The 21,767-nt window shown below is 37.8% G+C and overlaps 1 protein-coding gene across 4 annotated transcripts; it reads left to right on the plus strand.

Moving 5' to 3' along the window:
* The first annotated feature begins 119 nt into the window (after window positions 1–119).
* SCP2 (sterol carrier protein 2) lies at window positions 120–21,562 on the plus strand. 4 transcript variants are annotated; one of them, XM_050901180.1, is made up of 17 exons: window positions 120–184; window positions 2,330–2,384; window positions 2,970–3,041; window positions 4,951–5,082; window positions 6,045–6,109; window positions 7,160–7,286; window positions 8,178–8,241; window positions 8,499–8,585; window positions 9,196–9,346; window positions 10,242–10,389; window positions 12,387–12,494; window positions 14,107–14,260; window positions 15,575–15,583; window positions 17,060–17,153; window positions 17,758–17,887; window positions 19,342–19,421; window positions 20,652–21,562. In XM_050901180.1, exons 1-17 carry the CDS (start codon window positions 143–145, stop codon window positions 20,745–20,747), a joined length of 1,614 nt encoding a protein of 537 aa, XP_050757137.1. In that variant the 5' UTR covers window positions 120–142; the 3' UTR covers window positions 20,748–21,562. The 4 variants fall into 4 exon arrangements, with proteins under 4 accessions (XP_050757137.1, XP_050757141.1, XP_050757140.1 ...); XM_050901184.1 differs by lacking the exon at window positions 4,951–5,082; XM_050901183.1 differs by lacking the exon at window positions 2,970–3,041.
* Window positions 21,563–21,767: the final 205 nt, after the last annotated feature.

Genomic DNA, 21,767 nt, shown 5'->3' on the forward strand with positions numbered 1-21,767 from the left:
CCTCCACCTCCCGGGCGCTCGCCCCGCCCCTTCGCTCAGCTGTCGCGCGCCGCTGTCCGCGCGAGGGGTCTCGGCGGCGCCTCGGCCGGAGGGCAGCAGGAGGAGGAGGAGGGGGCGCGCGCGGGCGCCTGCCGCCGCCATCATGCAGCGGCGGGTGTTCGTGGTGGGCGTCGGTATGACCAAGGTACGGGGCTGCCCGCCGCGCCGGCCCAGCTCCGCGCCGCCGGCCTTTGCCCTCCCCGGCACCGCCTGCGCGCTGAGGCCGTGTGGGAGCGGAGAGGGAAACTTGGCCCCCGGGGGGCGATCGGGCCGAGCGGGTCTTCTCTCGGCGGCGCTCCTGAGGCGTCTCCCCTTCGAGCGTTCCCTGTTGGCGCCGCTGCCGGCGGCTGAGGGGGACGCGGAGGGACGGCGGCGTTGTGGAAGCCGTGCGCTTCGTCCCCTGATGGGGATAAGGCCCGTCACAAAGTACGGTTGCTGTCTCTGAGGAGCGCATTTGCAGAGAGGAGAGGCGTGTGGTGCCAGCCTGGGCCTGCGGGTTGGGCCCGGGTGATAGCGGCTCCGTGCAAAGTTCACCTTTGGTTAGTATGTCGGGGAGGACGGATCCGCCGGCCAAGTTAAACGTTTTGAAGTTCCGTTGAGCAGGTCGATATAACAGACTTACAGTGGCCTGAGTGTGTCCCCGTCTCACTGCAACCTGGGGTCAAGGGCTTGTCCCCTTACTTTGAATGGCCGGGGAGCTGATGGGCTCAGGGAGAACTGGTGGCAGCAGAGCAGGTGCTCTACAGATACTCTCCTGATGCGTTTCTGTACCTGGTCATTCGGTTGCCAACACAGAATTCACACAGCATGGCACAAAGAGGAGCAAAAGCTAAAGGAACCGTTTTTATCTCAGTGGATGAAACTTAAGATTGCTTTGATATTTGCCAGAGCAGTCAGAAAAAACCCCCTCCATTTTAAATAACTTTTTTTTGTTGCTGCATGGGTGTTTCTCGAGCATGTGATGTGATAGGGGAGGAAATAAAAGGTAAAAGACTTCATTCTGTTAATTGTGTTTATTGGACTGGATCACAGAATGTAGTTTTGGAAGTTATTTGACCTCACCTTAAACTCATTTGTGCTGTGCTCAAGGAAGGAACAATAGCGTGGAAGAGACAACTGAAACTTGTCAGACACCATATTGCACCTTAAGCATTTTATTATGAAGTCTTTTAGGATTGTATCCTTTCTCTTTTTAATCTTAATGGCGTAATGTCTGCTAAAAATTGGTATACCTTCTCAAAACAGCAATCTGTGTTTCCTGTGTAATTGTCAGTTCTACAGACCATGCCTTTCATTTTCAGAAGTGGATCATCTCAGTTACCAGTTTAGTGTGATTTGAGAAATCGTCAATACTCCTTTTTCCTCTGTTAGCCCAAGTAACGTCAGTCGCTCTTACAGACTTTTACAATGATCAATTCACTGACTGATTTTTCTTGTGACCTTCAGTGTGAAGGTTCTCTGTCTAAATTAGGGAAAGGAAGCACTACAGAAAGTACAGCTAAGTGTTGCGAAAGACTGGAGTTGGGGAGGTAAGCATAAGGAGGTAGCAAATTAACTTTTATATACTAACAGTGAACATCAAATAATTTGTAGAACTATAAGTAGTTAGCATGAGGATTTTTTTTTAGCAGTGACAGTTTTTGTTAATGGTGTAAAAATGCAAAACACATGTATTTGTTGGTGGACTCCAATGAGTCATACTACAAAGAAAATAGAAATACCACCTCTACTCCAATGGTGAGGGGTAAGGTACGATATGATTTGTAACAAAGTGGAGTAAGGCTTGGGAAAGGGTGGCTTATGTAGAATTAAGTTCCGTACAAAGAACAAGCATTTTCTTGTTACAAATAGGAGTATAACAAAGTGGAAGGGAAGTATTTATCAAAGCCTTAGTGAAGATTATGTCATGTATTATAATGAATCAGTGAAGATGACAGTTATTCTCTGTCCCACGCACAGGCTTTGGACAGGGTTATTGTCCATCTCCATACAAGTCATGGACCTTCTTTAAGACTGAGCAAAAATGGTCCTCAGCTTCCATAAAATTGCACTATTTTCTGTTTTTAGCCATCACAGGGTCTGGCAGTAGCACTGGGGAGTTGTGCAGGTTTTGTGCATGCACTTTTGGGTCAATTAAATTAAATTTTTTGCATTATTTAAAATTGATTGTTCACAAACCTGCTTCAAAGCTAAATATAAAGCTTTTAAATATACCAATTTGAGCAAAAAATGTGTTAAGTCTCACTGTGATTTGTTCTTTTTTTTTTTTTTCTCCTTTTTTTCTTGTCAGTTCACAAAGCCTAGTGAGAAGAGCGTTGATTATCCTGACATGGCTAAGGAGGCAGGTAATTTAATAACAAAGAAAGCATTTAGTTTGATTGCTGACACTTATTTTAAGTCTTACAGTCAATCTTTTTGTTATACATATGAAGGAACAGTTACTGTTCAGTAAATAGATACATAAATAGTAAAAAGCAAATCTGAAACTGATAAAAAAAGAACACTTTCACAAAATCCATAACTGACCTGTTCAACTCACTGCCTTCCAGTACTGAAGTCAGAAGGATAGCTTAAAATTGAATTGGACACTTAAGTAATTTCATACCTACCTATATTATTCAAACATACTTTCATTGGGACAACCAACCTTTGTGCATGAACGCAGAATTGATTGCATGAAATTTTCTGATAAAGGAGCTTGTTCAGAACTCAAAATACTGCAAAATTGTCCTTATGAGAATTAAGATGCAAGATTATATTAACCATTCACATCATATAATAAGGAATTTTTACAGCACGCTCTTTTTTTTGTTTGTGAATGCAGGAATCACACGTGCTACTCTAGGTTTGCTTGTTAAGGTTGAGAGCGCTGCTTTTTTTTTTTTCTTCAACTTTTAAACTTTTTTTTCAACTTTTAAACTTTTTTTTAGGCCAGAAGGCTTTAGCTGATGCTGGGATTCCTTATTCAGCAGTGGAGCAGGCATGTGTGGGTTATGTTTATGGTAAGTAATGTCATTTGTTTGGGATGTGACATTCCTGACATTTGCAGACACCTGTGTGGATAAAGTATGGGGGAATCCCATCAATTTCAGGTTGTAATATTTAATCGTGTCAGTTTGTAGAACTGTCTCCAACTTTTTAAAAATTATTATTTTTAGTGATCACAGATCTATGTCTGTTTATTTGTGGAGTTTACAGTTCTAGTCACAGGTATGGAAAGACTTCCATAAAATTGTGTCTTGCAAAGGTGTTTTATACAAGTAGCTCTCTCAGCAAGATCAGATGGTATATTTATTCAAGTGGTGCAAAACTTACGTATTATAATGTTTACAGCAATAGACTTGAAAATTCTTTTATTCTTTGTGTGATGCTGTGTACATTAGAATGGATATGCTTCTTTATCCATTGCTCTTGAGTTGAAGACACTTGCTAGGGGTATTTTGGGGATCAAACATGTACTGTGTCCTTGCACTTTCAGCCCAAGAGCACGTAAAAGATATCTGCTTGGACTCAACTCTAAGTGGTAGATGAGATCTACTCTGTGAGAGGTTCATAACTATTTTGATCCTATGGACATATATAGAAACATAACCATGGTTTAATGTACTGTATAAGATTATTGAGAGTACGTGCATTAGTATGGCTCCAGAATAATGCTTCACAGCTGATGTAGACATAACTGGGTTATTCACATACCAACACAGTGCTGCCCTGCCTTCATTATCAGCAGGACCCTTGTCGTGGTTTAACCCCAGCCAGCAACTAAGCACCACGCAGCCGCTCACTCACTCCCCCCCCGGTGGGATGGGGGAGAGAATCGGAAAAGTAAAAGTAAAAAGCTTGTGGGTTGAGATGAAAACAGTTTAATAGGTAAAGCAAAAGCCACGCACGCAAGCAAAGCAAAACAAGGAATTAATTCACTATGTCCCATCAGCAGGCAGGTGTTCAGCCATCTCCAGGAAAGCAGGGCTCCATCACGCATAACAGTTACTTGGGAAGACAAATGCCATCACTCCGAACGTCACTCCCCTTCCTTCTTCTTCCCCCAGCTTTATATATGTTGAGCATGACATCATATGGTATGGAATATCCCTTTGGTCGCTTGGGGTCAGCTGTCCCGGCTGTGTCCCATCCCAGCTTCTTGTGCACCCCCAGCCTCCTCACTGGTGGGGTGGTGTGAGAAGCAGAAAAGGCCTTGACTCTGTGTAAGCACTGCTCAGCAATGACAAAAACATCCCGGAATTATCAACACTGTTTTCAGCTCAGGTCTGAAACGTAGCCCCATACTAACTACTATGAAGAAAATTAACTCTATCCCAGCTAAAACCAGCACAACCCTCAAACAGATTTCTAGTAGACGCCCTCAGCAGAAGCTTTTAACTTGCAGTCACTGCTTGTTGTAGTGAGAGGAGATGGTGTTAAATGACTGGTTTGAACCTTTTCCTGTTGCTCCAATTCACAGATGCCTGATGTATTTCTCAAAGCAGTCAAAATCAGATTTCTATTACAGGGAAATCTGTTTCCATTCCAAAGATTTTTCCATTTGCTTTCTTCCTGTTTCTCTATTAATGACTGTATTGTGGCAACTGAAGTAGGGTCAGTCAGCTGTGATACCTGTGGCAGCTTCCAAGCCACACCTCTAAGACATTTCTGTCCAGTCCAGTTACCTTCGATTCATTCATGGCCTGTTATCACAGAAGCAGGACAAACTTCTGTTTTTAAAATCTGATGATTTTCATCTTGTTTCTAAGGTTCTCGTGCTGTGGATACTTGAGAGACATACTCAAGATGAGAGTTAAAAAGTTCAAGTTTACAGTTTAAGTGGTAGCATTGCACATACATGGTGGGATTTCTTTTTGCTAGTGAAGTTTGAGCCTGTACCTTATTTTAATGTTGTGTCTCTGTATAAAGGTGACTCAACCTGTGGACAACGGGCTATCTATCACAGTTTGGGTTTAACTGGCATTCCTATCGTTAATGTTAACAACAACTGTGCTACTGGATCAACTGCCTTGTTCATGGCCAGACAAATAGTAGAAGGAGGTGAGTTGTTTTGCTCTGGGGCTGGGTAATACATATTCTCTATTTCTATAAATATAACTTGAATGAAGAACGGAACTAGCGAATGTGTGAGTACTTTGGATTGTAAATGTCCTATCCTCATAGGCAAAATTGTGTTTTCTGCCTCACTCAGCTGAAAAGGTTGGTCAGTTGTATATACAAATACAAGACCAAGCACTTAAAAAAGACTATCACTATGAACTAGAGCATTGTGTGTGCACCCAAGAAACTATGTCTGTGATGCAGTAAGGTGGTGTATATGGATATAAATGTCCTTTCCTGTGTCATAAACTGTATGAACCTAGTAAGTAGTAAGCCAGTTAAGTTTTTTCTGGAAGAATTGTTTGGAGTAGTGCAGAACAAGTTGCATTATAGTTGTCTTGTTGCAAGACGCTAGACTCTGCAGGATGGAAAGGAGAGAAGAATCTGGTAAAAAGCTTAGCTTTTTTTTTCTTTTTAACTTGAAGTTAACAGAAGTGTTTGACTAACATGTTTTTGGAAGAAAGGGGAAGAGAGCAATGCCTTGTGACAGACTATGCTTTGAACTGACAATGAGTGTTTCCTTCTGTTTCTGCAGTTCCTTTGTGGACTTGATACTTTCTTGCACTTAAATGCTGATGTTTCTGTAATGAAAACTATAGTAACATTCTGTATGATTATTCTAGTATTTGTAGCAGAGACATAAGTACTTGGTCATCTAATATAATTGCTGTCAAACAGGTTAAAAATAAACCCAAACCCTGTAGTGATCTCTCATTCTTCAGTATCAATATGTTTGTATCAATACCATTCCCACCCCAATTTGACTCTTTTTCAAAAATGAAGAAAGGAGGAAGAGCAGCTGGCAGGTGTTTATGTAGATTTCTTGTAATTGAATAGTTGTTAGTACATAACTTTGTTTATAATTACATTGTGTTTTAAATAGCCACAAATTTTATTTTAAGGTTTGGCAGATTGTGTTCTGGCGCTTGGCTTTGAGAGGATGGCAAAAGGATCCCTTGGTTCAGGTGTAAGTGTCTGAAACACTCTATACGTTTCATTGTATTCGTAGATGAAATACACCTCCTCATTCTCTGAGACATATTCTCATAAATACCAGTTGCTTTAAGATGTTGCTGTAGATGATTACAAAATAAACCATTATTTTGATCCACGGAAACTTTTAATGAGTTTTATGATTTTGATAGCAGCTATGATACGCAAATTTTGTATGGAATGTTTTAGAATTAATTTTATGTAGTATGTCATGCTTTTAGTATTTTGCCAAGAATATGTTAAAGGCAGGGTTAATAGGGAATAATGAAAATACCAGATAGAATACTGAAGCATTGAGCAATTGAAGTGTCTTTCTCAAAATGACACAGCAAATCAAAGAAAGAATCTGGGTCTTCTGGCTTTTGGCTTGATGCTTACTCAGTTGACCAGTTAACACACTTTCCCAAAAACTAAGGGCTTCTGTAAACCTTTCTTTCTTGTCTCTTCTTTGTTTTTACTGGAGAAGCGTGGGGGGTTTTGTTTGTATTTTGCCTTATGGCAAGCAATATTAGAGCCCATATGTTGTTTAACTACAGAACTGCCTAATTTGATAATATATGCAGAGGTTTGGGTGAGAAATGTTAAATTTAACAACTGATTGAAATTAGTAAGAGTTATCTTTAACATGCTTTATGATTTTTCATCTAAGCTTCATTGAAAATACTAATACAGTATTAATTTTATAACTTGGAACTATATTAACTATAGGATTTTCAGCTGAGGTGAAAAATACCTGAAGTCCTCTGCTGAAAATAGTGACTGTGATAGAAATCACATAGGAGTGGTCCTTGCCATGAGTCAGTGCAGTGATTATAATGTTAAGCATTTTCTGCTTATTTACTCTTACAGTTGGGAAATTATGAATGCTTCAAAACATGTCACTGAAGTGCAGCATACTGTCCAGTGGAATTGTTACCATATCAGAAAAACCTCTATTTTGCTTGAAATCCATGGGACTTTTGTGGCAATGTTGTAAAGAAAAGGAAATTATGACTTGCTTTATAACTATTTCTCTTCTTTTTAGTCTTCAGACAGAACTAATCCAATTGACAAACATTTGGAAATTATGATAAATAAATATGGCTTAGCAAGTGCTCCAGTAGCACCTCAGATGTTTGCAAATGCTGGCAAAGAACATATGGAGAAATATGGTACGTTAAAATACATTTTTTCATTGTCCTCTTCTAATGAAGTGATTTAAAAAAATATGTATTAGGATTTCATTTTTTTTAAATGATGGCATTCAGTGTCCTTTCTTTTACCCAAGTACTACAACTGCAACATCTACAGCTAATGCATACAGGAATACATTTAGATAAAAAGTTACCTGCAGAAAAGTTGGTGATGTGTAGGCAAACAAAACCATCAGGAGACAAAATTAAGGCTGTGATACAGAGTGTCTGGTTGTCATGCTAATGGTATGGTTTGTGCTTCTGTAAGGTCTGGGCGATAAGGTTGTATAACTTCCTGCATTTTTTTCCTTGTGTCTTAGGACGGGTAGATAGGCTTGGGACTGAATTGTTTGACAAAAGCTTTGGAGTATTTGATTCAATATATAGTACTAGGCGGCTGCCAGTGCCGTTTCTTACCCCCTCACCAGACAAGGGAATTGGCTCCCAGGTAACAGGCTGGCCTGTTGGGGATCTTTTATTTGAACTTAGTTTTAGGCTAGTATATGGAAGAATTTTAGACTTAGACTCCAATATTTCACTGCAGCTGTTTTGCACTGATAGGAAAATGAGCATTCAAGTTTCAGTAATATAATAATACCTCAAATAAAATGCACTTATTTTCCGTATTTTTATGTTAGTAAGTGTTAAATATCCAAGTAGGATGTTCTGTTAGCTAAAACTCAACCATGTTTAGTAGCCTTTATCTAACTTTTAGATCTAAGTTGAGTTCTAACGAAAGCCTTGATAACAATGAGTCTCCTGTAAAGATGCTTGTAAAGGTCAAATTCTTATGACACAATATTTAAAATGCTATCTTAGCACTGTTTGGGTAAACAAAGTATTTCAACACAGCTTGCTTTCCCCTTCCAGGGACAAATCCAGAATACTTTGCAAAAATTGCATGGAAGAATCATAGCCATTCAACTAACAACCCGTGAGTAATGTACTCTACCTCTATATTGAAGATACATTGCTGTTAAAAAATTCATGCAAAACTGAGTAGTATTTTTAGAAATACTTTGCAGAGTATATTCTTTATTATGGAATGAGAATTATACCCAGCATAAATTCTATATCCAGTGCCTTATACTTTGTAAAAACAGCTCTATAGCTGCCTGATAGTGTCATATGAGTATGTCTACTGCTAAGGGCTGTGCTAAAACTAAGATGGCATCTGTATGTTTTTCTCAGGTATTCCCAGTTCCAAGAGAAGTACACGTTAGATGAAGTTCTGCATTCCCGCAAAATTTTCGATTTCTTGACTGTCTTACAGTGTTGGTAAGGAGAGGACTTAGCATTGTGAAATAAATCTTGATGTTAAGACAAATATGGTAGGACATCTATTAAATAAAAGTCTTTGCCTGTAAATCAAAATTTACCAATTATAAGAAGTTTTACTTAAAATAAATAAAACAAATGTGGAATCTCTGTCTTGACCAAACACTATCTAGATACTTGTTCACAGTATAATACAGTAAGCTGAAATATGTTTTGTACTTCGGGGCTCTCGCGTCATTCTGTATCTTTTACCAATGTGCATCTGTTGCTGTTAAGTGTTAATTCTTCTCTTCAGCCTTTCCTATACACTCCTGAAAGGCTTCCTGTTAACAATGTTTATCGCCAAGTAGAAGCTTTGGTTTTTTTCTAAATTGAAAAACCTTAATGATACATTTCTATTTTGATGTCATGCTTTTCAAATGTCTGTTATAAATATTACTGAAAGCGTCCAGCAGACACTGATGGAATTTATAGTTTCAGTGGCATCAGCCAAAGAAAGTGGTTTTTCATTTGTCCTTTTTGGTTTTTTGGTTTGTATTAAAAGATAATTCTATGGAAGATTGACATTACTTATTTAGAATGATGACATCATTATTTTTCTTTCAATTAGTCCAACATCAAATGGTGCCGCAGCTGCAATTTTGGCTAGCGAGGAGTTTGTGAAAAGGCATAAGTTGCAGCCAAAAGCTGTGGAAATTCTAGCCCAGGTGATGGCTACTGATTATCCAAGCACATTTGAAGGAAACAGTTGTATGATGGTGGTAGGTTTACAATTCTGTATTCCCTGATACTCCCCAGGGTTTGGTTTTTTTTTTTTTTTTTAATACCTGCAAGTCCTGATGATACTGTAGACATTTCCATGTCAGTAAGCAAACAAATTATACTTTGTGGTGAATGTAAAATTGGGCAGGTGGAGTAAGCAAAGACGAGGTTGTGGGATAACAGTAAGAAGTTTATAAACAGGCTATCAAAAACCTAGTTTTTAACAAATTATTTAAAGGCTACTTTTTAAACAATTTGAACACCAAGAAAAACATTTTTTTATTTTTTCTGTTTATAAGAATAATGAAACTTAATGTTACTTATGTCTGTGTAATACTGAAGCTGAAATAACCTGTTGGGTATAGTCATGATTACTTGCTGAAGTAGAATGAAGGGAAAGACCTGAACTGCAAAATTTGGATCCCACTGCAAATTGACTAAAATAATTGGAAGTAAGTCAAACCATTAGAATACCCAATAGTTTCTACTGCAGTCATGTTCTGTTTGGGTTTCAAATACAATTCTAGTCAGATGGCTGATAGGAAAAGGTAGCAAGACAGTTTGAGGATTTGTTTCAAGGCTGTTGGTCTGAGTCATGCAAAGGAGCAATTTGGCTTGTGAGCAAGGCTGAGAAAATAGAGGATATTCCCCCGAAAAGTTTCCACATGCCAACAACGAGACTTAGAATGTATTATTTCTTTCTATACAATTCATACAGTATGAATATTAAACTCTGTGATATGTGATGCATTAAAATAAATTAGAATGCCACCTCCTACAGGTTACTTTCACTTACAGGATATATAGAATCACGTTTAAAATTAAGTGTAGAAATGAAATTGCTAGCTATGTTTCTTTAATGATATTTTAACATACAATTTCTTCTTGTTGCAGGTTGGCTATGATATGACTAAAAAAGCTGCAGAAAAATGTTTTGAAAAAGCAGGCCTCAAACCTACAGATGTTGATGTGATTGAACTTCATGACTGTTTCTCAGTTAATGAGTTCATTACTTACGAAGCTCTGGGACTCTGTCCAGAAGGTAATAGCGTCAGTGGAGATTATTGTTTTATTAAAATGGAAAGCATTAAAAGTATCTTTTTATCTGTTCATATAATTAGAACTTTGAGTTGTCTACTGGACAGATCTCTATATTTGAAAGTCTTATTAGCTAACCTCATAAGAGGGAAAAGCAAGTTACCACTGTAGTAACATAAGGAAGACCTGCAAACTCTAGAATTTGTTTAACAAATGAGTGTGCTACTGTGATTTCTGAAGAAATATACAAGGCAAATTAAAGTGTGGACAACTATGTGAAGTCATATGGCTACCTTGTGCAGGGATGGCTCTTTTAAGCAAGCAGAGCAAGGAAATTAAGGACTCTTGTGATCTTTCTCAGTATTATGCCCCTTTTTCAGGACTATATACTTACCTATCCCAAGATTCCCTCCATCATTGTATTTCCTTTTAAGAAGATAAAAATTGGACAAGAATTGCCTATAGAGGGCCTTACCAAGTTACTTATCTTTGATATAACTTTTTTAAAAATCTTGAAACATCTTTGCCTTTGAAAATACAGAGCTGTTGGCAAGTTGTGAACGTGCCTCTAAAGTCAACTGTATAACAATGCACAATCAGTCCCAATTAGTTTAATTTAATTGAAGCGAGTGGATTTACAACAGGTTAAATGGCAGTGGAGTTTAGTTCTATGTACGTAAGTCAAACCATCAAAATTTTCTACTGAAGAGGTTTTTGTTTGATTTCAAATAAATAATGCATTGAACTGCTACTTCAGTATTTGATATATTTAAACTCTAAATGTATTCTTGCTTTGCATAAATAATCATCTGATATAGTCTTTCTCTAATTTGTTTTTAACTAATTTTGAGAAAATATCATACTCTATCACTAGATGGTGTATTGTATTGTCTAAGCTTTCTCACTGAAGCAGAGAAGTTCGTAGATCTTCAGGAAGACTTTTTATGTGTTTGTAGGTCTTCAGATATTTGCCTTTGAATGCTTGCTTTTTACTGTTGTCTTTGCTGCGTTTTTATGGTATCTGCAGTAAAAATGGTAAATGTTTGACATTATTGAAGTAGATACATTAAGCTTTTTAGCTTCATTCCTTTAACCGAAGATACAGAAGAATTCTGGTGGCACTTGTCTATTTGAGCAGTAAGTCTTGTGTATGGTAATTTAATAGTGCAATTCTCACCACCTTTCAGTCAGTCTGACCTTAATAGTATGTGAAACTTATCTTGGAACGGTAGACTAATTAGACATAGAGATTAGTGAAATGGCATGAACCACATTGTGGATTTAGATGTGCAAGACTAACCTGGTATTCTCATTTAATGGCAGAAGTAAGTTATAAATACAGGAAATGTGGCAGATCTTTTTTAGACTTCAACGTTAATAATGTAGGCTGAAGAAGCTGGTACAAGAATAAAGGATAAGGGACTGGTTAAAAGGGAGAACTGTCTGCTGGAGACATGGGAACTAATAGTCTGGAAAGCTAAGCAATTCTAAGCATCAGTCTTATGAGTAGTTTTATTTACGATCTTAATGTCTTAATGCAGCCCAGGGTACCGTTAGCCTTCTATGTGGCAAGGGCTCATGTTCAACTTGGTGTTCACCAGGACCTCCATGTCCTGGGGGTCACAAATTACGACTAACCCCTCTTTTACAAAAGACATAGTTACCACTGCAGTTTTATTAATAAAATAATGAACAGCTTCATTATATTGATTATATCATAATACTGTATATCAACAAAACAGTTCAACAGCAAATTTTAAAAAGCTTTTGTATCAAACACTAGCCCTTTTACTTCTTTTCCATGTTATGCTTTCTCCAGTGGTATAAGCAAGCCTCATTAATGTAGTTTGGCTAATTTCAGTCTGCTCTTTGTAAAATCTGTGGTGTAGTATTTGCTAGGTTTTGACTGACGTGCAGCATCTTCAGTAAGTGACAGTAGAATTGAAAAATCATTTAAAAACAAAAAAGGAACATTTTTCTTTTATAAACACTGTTTTATAGGAAGAGCATGTGACCTGATTGACAGAGGAGACAATACTTATGGAGGAAAATGGGTTATTAATCCTAGTGGTGGCTTGATTTCAAAGGGACATCCACTTGGTGCTACAGGTATGCAAAAACATTTCATTTAGTCATGTCAGTTAGATATGAGATACAGCTCTTGAGCAGGCAGATGCTTCCCACTTGTATTTGTCTGTATGAAACATGAGGGCTTCGTAAGACTAGAAGGAAGCTCTGGAGTTGATTCTCATTTCCAACTAATGCAAGTATTAGGGCAGGTTGACGATGTAGAATTGCTCAAACCAAAAGACTTGGGAGTGTGAATTTCATCATTAGCACTTATTTAATTTTATGGTGCTTTTTCTTCTGTTGGTGTTAAAGCAACCTGCAAAACAGCTTAACTTTTTTCTGACTAATTGCTCAATAGTACAACTTCTGCTGAATGTAGTTTGAATAACTATTTTCATATGTTGTCATCCTTTAAAATTCATATTTTGGAGATTTTTGCTGCACCTGAATAGCCTGTGCCCTTGTTAGCTGTAATAAAAGCTATTTCTGTTAAGCCTTGGATGTCAAAATATTTATCTGATGTTTATAACAGAAGCTCAGTTAGTCACTGTTTCCCAGCAACATAGGTTTTCCTTTTTGTTTTGTTTTGGTTTTTGTTTTCTTTAAACTGCTACGCCTGCTTCCAAATGAGATGGCTCTTGAATAAAATGTGTTTGGATTTGTGAAGATAATTCACCTTCCTTGTTTGGAAATGAGAAGTTGTCAGAAAACTGAAGAAAAGGAAACCTTGTAAAACAGCAAACCTTAATCTAAACAGCTATAACAGCTAGGTAATCTGCAGTTAGCGTAGGGGGGGAAGTATTAGGAAACTTTGGAAGAAAAATGTTCTGGGTAAATGAGACTGTGGATATCTGTAACAGGGTGAGAGTATTACATTGCTAGGTTTGTGTTAAATTTTTGTCAGTTACACAGTGATAAATGTAGAGGCAATTCCTGGTATTCATGCCTCTCTCTATTGCCATGGGATGGGGGGAAGAGTCATTAACATGCAGAAAATGGCTTGTCTACAGACTGTCAGCTTAATTTCACTATAAAACAGTTTTGAGGCTAGCTAGATGCTAATCAGAGGTCATACAAGTCATCTTAAATTTCCAAACGGTTTCAGGGCAGGTTGTACCACGGTATACGTTCTCTCCTTGAGGCTGAGAGAATGTAAATGAAACCTGTTAATTCTCATCTATGACTGGAATTATAAAACTTCTTACTCATCCTCTTCGTAATGTTTCAGTTGGCAACGTGTAAGATTCGGTGCGTAAAATGCAGATTCCTCCTCTGCCTTGCCCAAAGGCCTACACAGTTGTCTAGGGACGAGGAGAGGAAGGGATGGAGGGCTGGGGATGGTGGAGGGAAGAAGAACCGTGTGTGCGGTGGAACTGGATCATAATTCCAGAAATAGCTGATAGAATAGTGGGGGGAGACCGAGGGTAAATGCGATCTGAAAATCAGGGCTATGATGAAAAGGGATTCACCTTCATTTTGGGCCTCCCAAGAAAATACATTTCTAGGTATCTGAGCTGTCAAGAACTAACTTTCTCAAATCCCATTGCGTGTATTCACTTAATATCTTACTAGGGAAGGAAGTTTATGGAATATAGCTGTAGTATGTTCCTTACTTCGTTTAACCAGTTAAGCTCTGTGCTCGATTTTTCAGGCCTGGCGCAGTGCGCCGAACTCTGCTGGCAGCTGCGCGGTCTGGCCGGGAGGAGGCAGGTCCCCGGGGCAAAGGTCGCGCTGCAGCACAACCTGGGCGTCGGCGGGGCCGTGGTGGTGACCCTCTACGGCATGGGCTTCCCGGGAGCCGCCAGGTGAGAGCCCCGCGGGGCTGTGGCTGCCCACGGCGCTTAATCGAGACGAGGTGGTCCGATTCCACTGGGGAATGCCCTGGAAGAAGAAGTGGTGGGGCAGTTGAGGGCCTGCCCTCTGCGTGTAGCTGACTTCTTGAGGAGGAAAAAAAAAAAAAAGCACTGTGTGTACTGAAAGACCTTACAAAATAGCCACCTTTCAGACTGTAGCTCTATAGAGCATAGGGCAAGAAAATGCACCGCTGAATAAAAATGCATGTTCAGCATTCGTGTACAGGTCTTGGTTATACTGTCATTGGAAACTTTCACTGTGGCTTCCGTAGTGGTGTAAACTGAGCTCACTTTCTGTTGACTGTGCTCCCGTGTCTTTGTGTTTCAAAATTATTTTTTTAGAATTAATGTTTGCCTCTGTGCAAGGAAGAAGTTGCACTATAAACCAAAACTTGCTCAGCAGTTGGAACTGTTGTGTACCTTACAGCACTACAGATGTATACAGAGATAATAACTTACACAGTGTCTTATTCCTGATAAACAATATGCACTGTGAGTTATTGAAAAGAGCAAACTGGCCCATAAAAATGGCTCACATGATTTCCTGTAAGGAAAAGTCTGATGTTTGGGGGAAAAAGCCAACAAAACAAGAAGAACCTTCTAAGAACAAAACAGGCCACATTAAAATGAATTAATTGAAACTAGGGACTTGCCAAAAAAAGCAAGACATCCATGGGAATAGAGATACCCACTGCTTTCACTGCTAAAATTGTTACTAGTTTGGTTTCATGAAGAATTCCTTTCAGCTGTATGTGTTACATGGGTATTCTAAGTACTCGTTAGAATTCAGGCATGTTACTCGTCCAGTCCTGGCTAAAGAATTTGCACTTGCAATTGTAGCATACTTCACAGTGAGAAGAGAACACTGCTATGAAGCTGTCTTGCAATCTGCTATAGTTCTATGCTAGGATGGACAGGAATTGAGGGAAAATACTTAAAATTTGTAAATATACCAGCATTTCAGGAGAGACTTTTTTTTAATACACAGTTCCCTGTATGTTTTCATTTTCAACTTTGCTTAGAAAGATTGAGCTACTCTTTGTGGGTATTATGGTTTTAAAGCTTGATGCTAGTACTTTATATTTGCTCTAAAAACCTGTGAACAGTAAAATTTATCATGTACTGGACTTCCAGAAAGAAATATTCACCTCCCAACTCATTTCTAATGTCTGTTTTAGCTAGACCTGTACAATTCCTGGGAGGTGACAATATAATGTGTGGAAGAGGTAATGAGAGAAGCAATTGAACTTTGAAGGGCTGCAGCAGTAACTTTTTGTAGTACAGTGTCAGAAGTGATAGTTGTGTCACTTCTGTAATCTGTAAGAGGTTAGACCATGTGAGAAAATAGGTGTGATACAGGAAAAATCATGTCTTCTCATGGATGCTCTTCAAACATGCTCACAAAACTTGGCAGTGGGTGTTGGTACACTGTCAGGAAAAATTTTGCATGTATAGATAATATTTCTCCTGAAGAAATTAAGTCTAATTTACTACAGCTCACTTCACCTTCATTGGTTTTGAGAATTTTTTAAATTCTTTCTTAGGTACAACTCAAAACAGAGAAATCTTAGCAATACTCATTTCATCTTACGCTAGAGAAGCTTAAAAACCTTTAGTTCTCCCAAAGGCTTTGTGTGTGGGAGATGCCTGACACAAGGAGTTGCACTAATGTATATCAGACTTTGGAACAAAACAGTGTGGCTAATCTGTTCAGGCACCGCTTATGTAATTGAATGATGTTGTGTATTGTGTAATAAAGGGAAAGGTGGTGGCGTTTTGTGTTTATGAAGATACTTCATACCATTTTTTTTCTACAGCAATGCATATAGACTTAATCGTTGGATTCAGATCTAGCCTGTAATTAGTGGCTTTAGTAATAGCTGCCAAGAACGTACATCAAGGTAAATGACAGCAGGACTTGATCCATTTTGGATTAGTCTTTGAAACAGTTCTGCTTTTTTTTTTTTTTTTTTTTTTGACACCTTACAGTTTTACATGCTGTCAGTACAGCCTTGGTTTATTGGCAAAAATGATGTGTCCTCTTCAGATGAGACAGTCCCTACTATTGCTACCCTAGCCTACATCTATTGGGTAGTGTTAGTACCACACAAATAAGTTCTAGCAACATTTCTTAAGTGATTCTGTCACTTTAACAATATCAAACCTGACCACGGTTTTGAACTCTGCTGCCAGGAGATGGTAATAATTGTAAACTTGTTTTTTCTGCTGCTTGAATTGCTGTTTTCTTTGGACATCTCTATACTTACTTAGGCTCTGGGTGCCTCTGCAGAAATGAAGAATTAGGTTTCCTGCTGCTATCGGGCCATGCAGGGTGACTGCTCCAGAGAATCAGGAATAATGCTTAGTACCTCTTGTGACAGTTAAGAGACCCACATGAATTGGGAGGGAGAAGGGGATTTGTTTTGCCAAAAAAAAAATTTTCTCTGAGATGGTGCATGTGCTGCTCTCTCTTCACACAAGGTGTGGCAATAGTGTTTGCTGATTTATCTTAACAAGATTAATGATTTAATTTCATTATAAAATTAGCGTCCTGTAGATACTTGAAGTGATTGTAATTCAAGCTGTCAAGCCCATCAGAGAGTAAGCTTCAGTTTGATATCATACAGTTGCTCTATATTGCTAAAGTGTTTCAGTGTGGCTGTTCTCACTGGTGTTAGGCCTATTCATGATAATCTGAAGATGCTGAAAATGTGATTAAAGGTATGTAAATGAATGGATTTTTCATTTCAGCACTGATCGTATTGCGGCTGTGCCTCTCAGTGCAGCTGTTGATGGATTTAAGTCACATTTGGTCTTCAAAGAGATTGAAAAGAAGCTCCAAGAGGTATTTGACTACTTTTTTACTTACAACAGGATTTTAATTTATGACAGAATGTGTGTGAAACCTGATGGGAATATAGTAGCATTGATCACTTCCTCAGTACTGCTCATTGAAACAAATGTTACAGCTTTGAATTTTGCTGTGTCAGAAATCTTTCTGTGCTGTGCCATGATTTTAAATTACTTTTTTTCAGACAGTTCCTACCTGCGTAAGGGTATCACAGTCTAAACTTGCCTTTACTGAATGTGAGGAGGTTGTTAACTAACACAAGAAACTTTAAGTTTGTGTTTGGTGTTTGTTGCTTGCTTTGCAAGTGTGATTAGAAGAAGAAATCACATTTTGTCAGACTTACATCAAGGCAAGACTGTTAGGACAGTGGTCATTTTTCTTAGTTGATAGATTTTAAGATAGATAGTCATAGTTTTGTGTTTGTGTTTTTTGTTTGTTTTTTTTAATGGTTGTTTAAATGAAGCCTAATAGAGGGAAATAGATTTTTCTATGTTAGTAGAAAGGGTAAAGGTTTTTCAGTGACCTTCTGTTTAATTTAAACTATTGTAAAATTATTTTGAAGTAAATGAATAATTTGCACATTACATGGTCATTACAGGAAGGAGAGCAATTTGTCAAGAAAATTGGTGGAGTCTTTGCCTTCAAAGTAAAAGATGGTCCTGGTGGGAAAGAAGCAACTTGGATAGTAGATGTGAAAAATGGTAAAGGCTCTGTGGCAATTGATTCAGGTCAGTGCTATTTTATTATGTCATTGCAGAAAACACATAAAACTAATGCAAAGAATATAAATTCATATTCTTTTTAAGCTATAGTGACTTTGAGCAAAAGTGGTGTAAAGCTACCTTAATTTTAAACTTTTCTTATTACTGACACTTTTAATCCATGATGTTTCAGACCAAGAATTAAATGTTGTCTACTCTGAATTCTGTCTAGATAATTGCATGTTTTCTTAAAGGCTCCAGACAGATCTGTCATATGACTCTTACAGGAATCAGAATTAAAAAAAAAAAAAAAAACAAACCACAAAAATTCAAACCTCAGGGGTTTTGTTGTGCTCACCTCTTAAAATTTGGGCCAGAAATGTAATTTGTAGCTGTTTCTTCAGTTGCTTTGTTGGAGACACTGGTAAGGGGTAAGCTGGTGTATCTCCTCTGCAGCTAGTTAAGCAATAAAACTTGACTGATTTAAATACTGTACCAGCAGATATTAATTTCAAGTTCCATTTTAAAAAAGGCAGACATAAATAAGACACAAACTGGGTGGTGGTGGGGAACCCCATAAAAGTATTGGAAACAAAGGATTTATGCCTTTGCCATGAAAATGTCGAGTCGTATCTGAAGTCATGCATCCTAGTAATGTAAATAAAAAGCCAAAGACAACAGTCTGTCCTCAGAATCTCATATATCCATGAACCTGTGTCATAAAGCTTTTAATTAAAAACATGATGGGGATTTGATTTGGAATTAATTGATCTAATTACAAATTGAGCTTATTACAAAAAGCAATGCACTGTTTTCTGTTGTGTGGACAACATTTTATCAAAAAGTTAAGTTTAATAATAAGATGAGTGTAGGAAAAGATGTGTGCAGTTTTTAGCCCTTTGGTATATACATTAATATTTCTGTCAGAGCTTATTAAAATAATTTTTCAGCTTATTTCTGGTAAGAAGATCCTAAAAACTTCTGGATTTGAATTAATTCAAATGAGTGCTTTTAGAATGCACATGTTGTTCCCATTGAAGGAGAGGGCAGGAAATGCCTGAAATTTCAGTGATGAATATCTTCAGAGAGTGTCACAGGGGAAAACACATTTATTCTGAGTTGATCTCAATACTAGCAAATTTAAGCTTGATAAAACTTAAGACGATTGTCAATTCTTGCAGTTAACATTCTCTCTGATTACAAGTAGATTATTGTTTCTTTTCAAGGAATGAATTTGCTTAGCACCTTTCAGAAAGGTCCATCTTTCTTGAGTGTTGGGATGGTCTGTGATACAAGGTGGCACAGATGCCTGCTGGCTATTGGGTGATCTTTTGCTGATATTTTTATAATGGCCCTTATTTGTATGTGCTTCGGGTACCATTTTGCTAACCTGTAGTATCAACAGATTCTTCATGGAGTTGCAGCTTCTATTACTGTTTCATCTCTCAGTTTGAATCTTCATAGTCAACTCTATCTTACAGATAAGAAGGCGGATTGTACAATTACAATGGCTGACGCTGATCTGTTAGCTCTCATGACTGGCAAAATGAATCCTCAGACAGTAAGTATAGCAAAGATGAGATGAGGACTGACTTGTTTGTTTGTTTTGAGGGTGTTTAAATTGAAATCATTTAAATCCCCTCCAAAACTGCCATGGCTGATCTGAAAAATGACAATTCTTTACTTTCTCTGAACAAATTGGCCAAAGTAAGATTAATCAAGAAAGACAGTATCTACTCTTCTGAACAGGTGTATGTTCTCAGACATCCTGTAGGTAATCCAGAAGGGATATAATAGTGCTTAGTTTGCAGAGAAGAGGGAGAAACTAGTGTTTGCAGTGTGACTTAAGAAAGGAGGAATGTTGGCCTGCTGTTTGGAGGGCTTTACAGTCATAGCTGGCATTAGTGTAAGGAGTAATCTTGATGCTGAAAAATAGAAATTGAGGTGAGCATCCACTGAATGCCTATGATTATTTGGTTTTTTTATTCCTCAGTGTGTCAAAAGCAGCCATAGCATACAAGTAAACCGGACGTTTAAGTTAATTTTAAGTTGCTGTTCTGTACTTCTAAATTTGAAATGCTCTGGGTAACATTCTTTTAAGTTTTTGGTCTGCTAGTCACAGGGTAAATAAGAATTTTCACAAACTAAAGTGTGTCTAGGAGAAGTTTGAAGGTAAAACACACTATAGAAATGTTGTAATGTACATGTAGGAAATTCAGAAGCAATTGCAACTTTACATTTACAATTTGGATATTTTAGTGCATGCAGTTCATCTTTTTACAAGGTCCAGAGGAAAAAACCCAAATCTTCAGCGTGTCTGCTTCACAAACTAGATTTGTAAAACTGAATTCATCAGTAACAAAACCAGTAATGGCTGGGGGGAATTTGAGTAAGAAATCAGTTGTGGCATCTACTGTGCACTATTGCTTTATCGTCTTCAATTGAAATAGTGAACTTTTATTCTATGAACTGTCATCACCAAAACATTGAGTATTCTGCCCTGCTTTGTATACAGATATGATATATGATAATCCAAGAAACAAGCTATACCAAGTTTATTCTCTTCAGGTATCACAAATATAATAAGCATACAACTTTCTCAGTTTACTATTCTACTTTCTAGTGTCAGAAAATACATTTGTTGATGAATGTGAGGTGTCTGCTAGAACTGTTGGAATTATAAAACTGCAGGCCAGGACCTGCACATACATAATAGCCCATAACTTTTGGGAGGGGTGCATTTGGGGTAACGTGTTGTATTGCATTTCATATAATCTTTCTTTCTTTTTAGGCATTCTTTCAAGGCAAATTGAAGGTTTCTGGGAACATGGGCATGGCAATGAAACTTCAGAATCTACAACTTCAGCCAGGCAAAGCTAAACTTTGAGGTCATTAGAGTAAACAGTCAGTACTTGATATTCTTGACAAAAAAGTAGGATGAAACTAGACATTATCAATAATATGGCGCAGGCTGGGTTTGATTGGACCTCTCTCACCTAAATTCTGTGGTTAGAGACCTTAATTCTCTTAAATTCCATTGGTTTCTCTATGGCAAAGATTTTTAGGCTAAGCTTGAGGCACTAACTCTTACAGATGGTATATGGAGGGTATGTGTGACAATTTTTGTTTTAATCACTACGAAAAATTTTATAAAACTTGGAGTTGAATGAGGCTGCTTACTGTTGTTCAGGTTAGTTGGGAAGAGTGAGGAAGGTTATAAACAGTTCAACGTATCAATTAAATGAGTTGCATTTTTTTAAAAGCTGTAATAGCAGGTCATACAAATGCTTTCAGACTTCCATTCTAACAAATTTGCTGCTGCTTAAATTAAAATGGTCTTATAAAGGGGATCTCTAACAACATTTTTTTAGAATAGGCTTGAGGAATTTGCTATAAAAAAACCTTTTCTTATTAGTACTTTGGAATTAAAAAATAAACAAAATATCCAGAAGTAAGTAGGAACTAGAACGCTGCTTTGAGATTCACAGGATTTGATAATACTTCACCTTGAAAAAAGATGACGTTCGCCAGGAGAGCAGAGAGGGAGTATAACCAACGTTTTACCTGTTTTCTCCTGAGAAAATCTGGTGTTGATCATTATGAAATTCTTATCAGTAATGTAAAAGCTTTAACTTCTGTTTTGGGAAAATGTATTCTGGTTGGAAGTTTAATAGAAAAGTAAATATACTTTTCCTGTTCTTCTGTGTGTCTCTTCCTCAGATTTGTAAACATGGATTTCATGTTAATGTGCTGAACTGACTATTTTATACAGGTTGTCGTGAAGGGCGCCTGCAGTCATCCATTTTTTCCTCCTCAGGCATTGTCAGTAGATACTCCATAAACTACATCTCAGTCCAGTATATACACCTCACATCCTGACATATGTGGGCCATGACTGAGGAACTTA

Source organism: Gymnogyps californianus, chromosome 8 (assembly GCF_018139145.2).
Source record: "Gymnogyps californianus isolate 813 chromosome 8, ASM1813914v2, whole genome shotgun sequence".
In the NCBI taxonomy this organism is placed as follows: domain Eukaryota; kingdom Metazoa; phylum Chordata; class Aves; order Accipitriformes; family Cathartidae; genus Gymnogyps; species Gymnogyps californianus.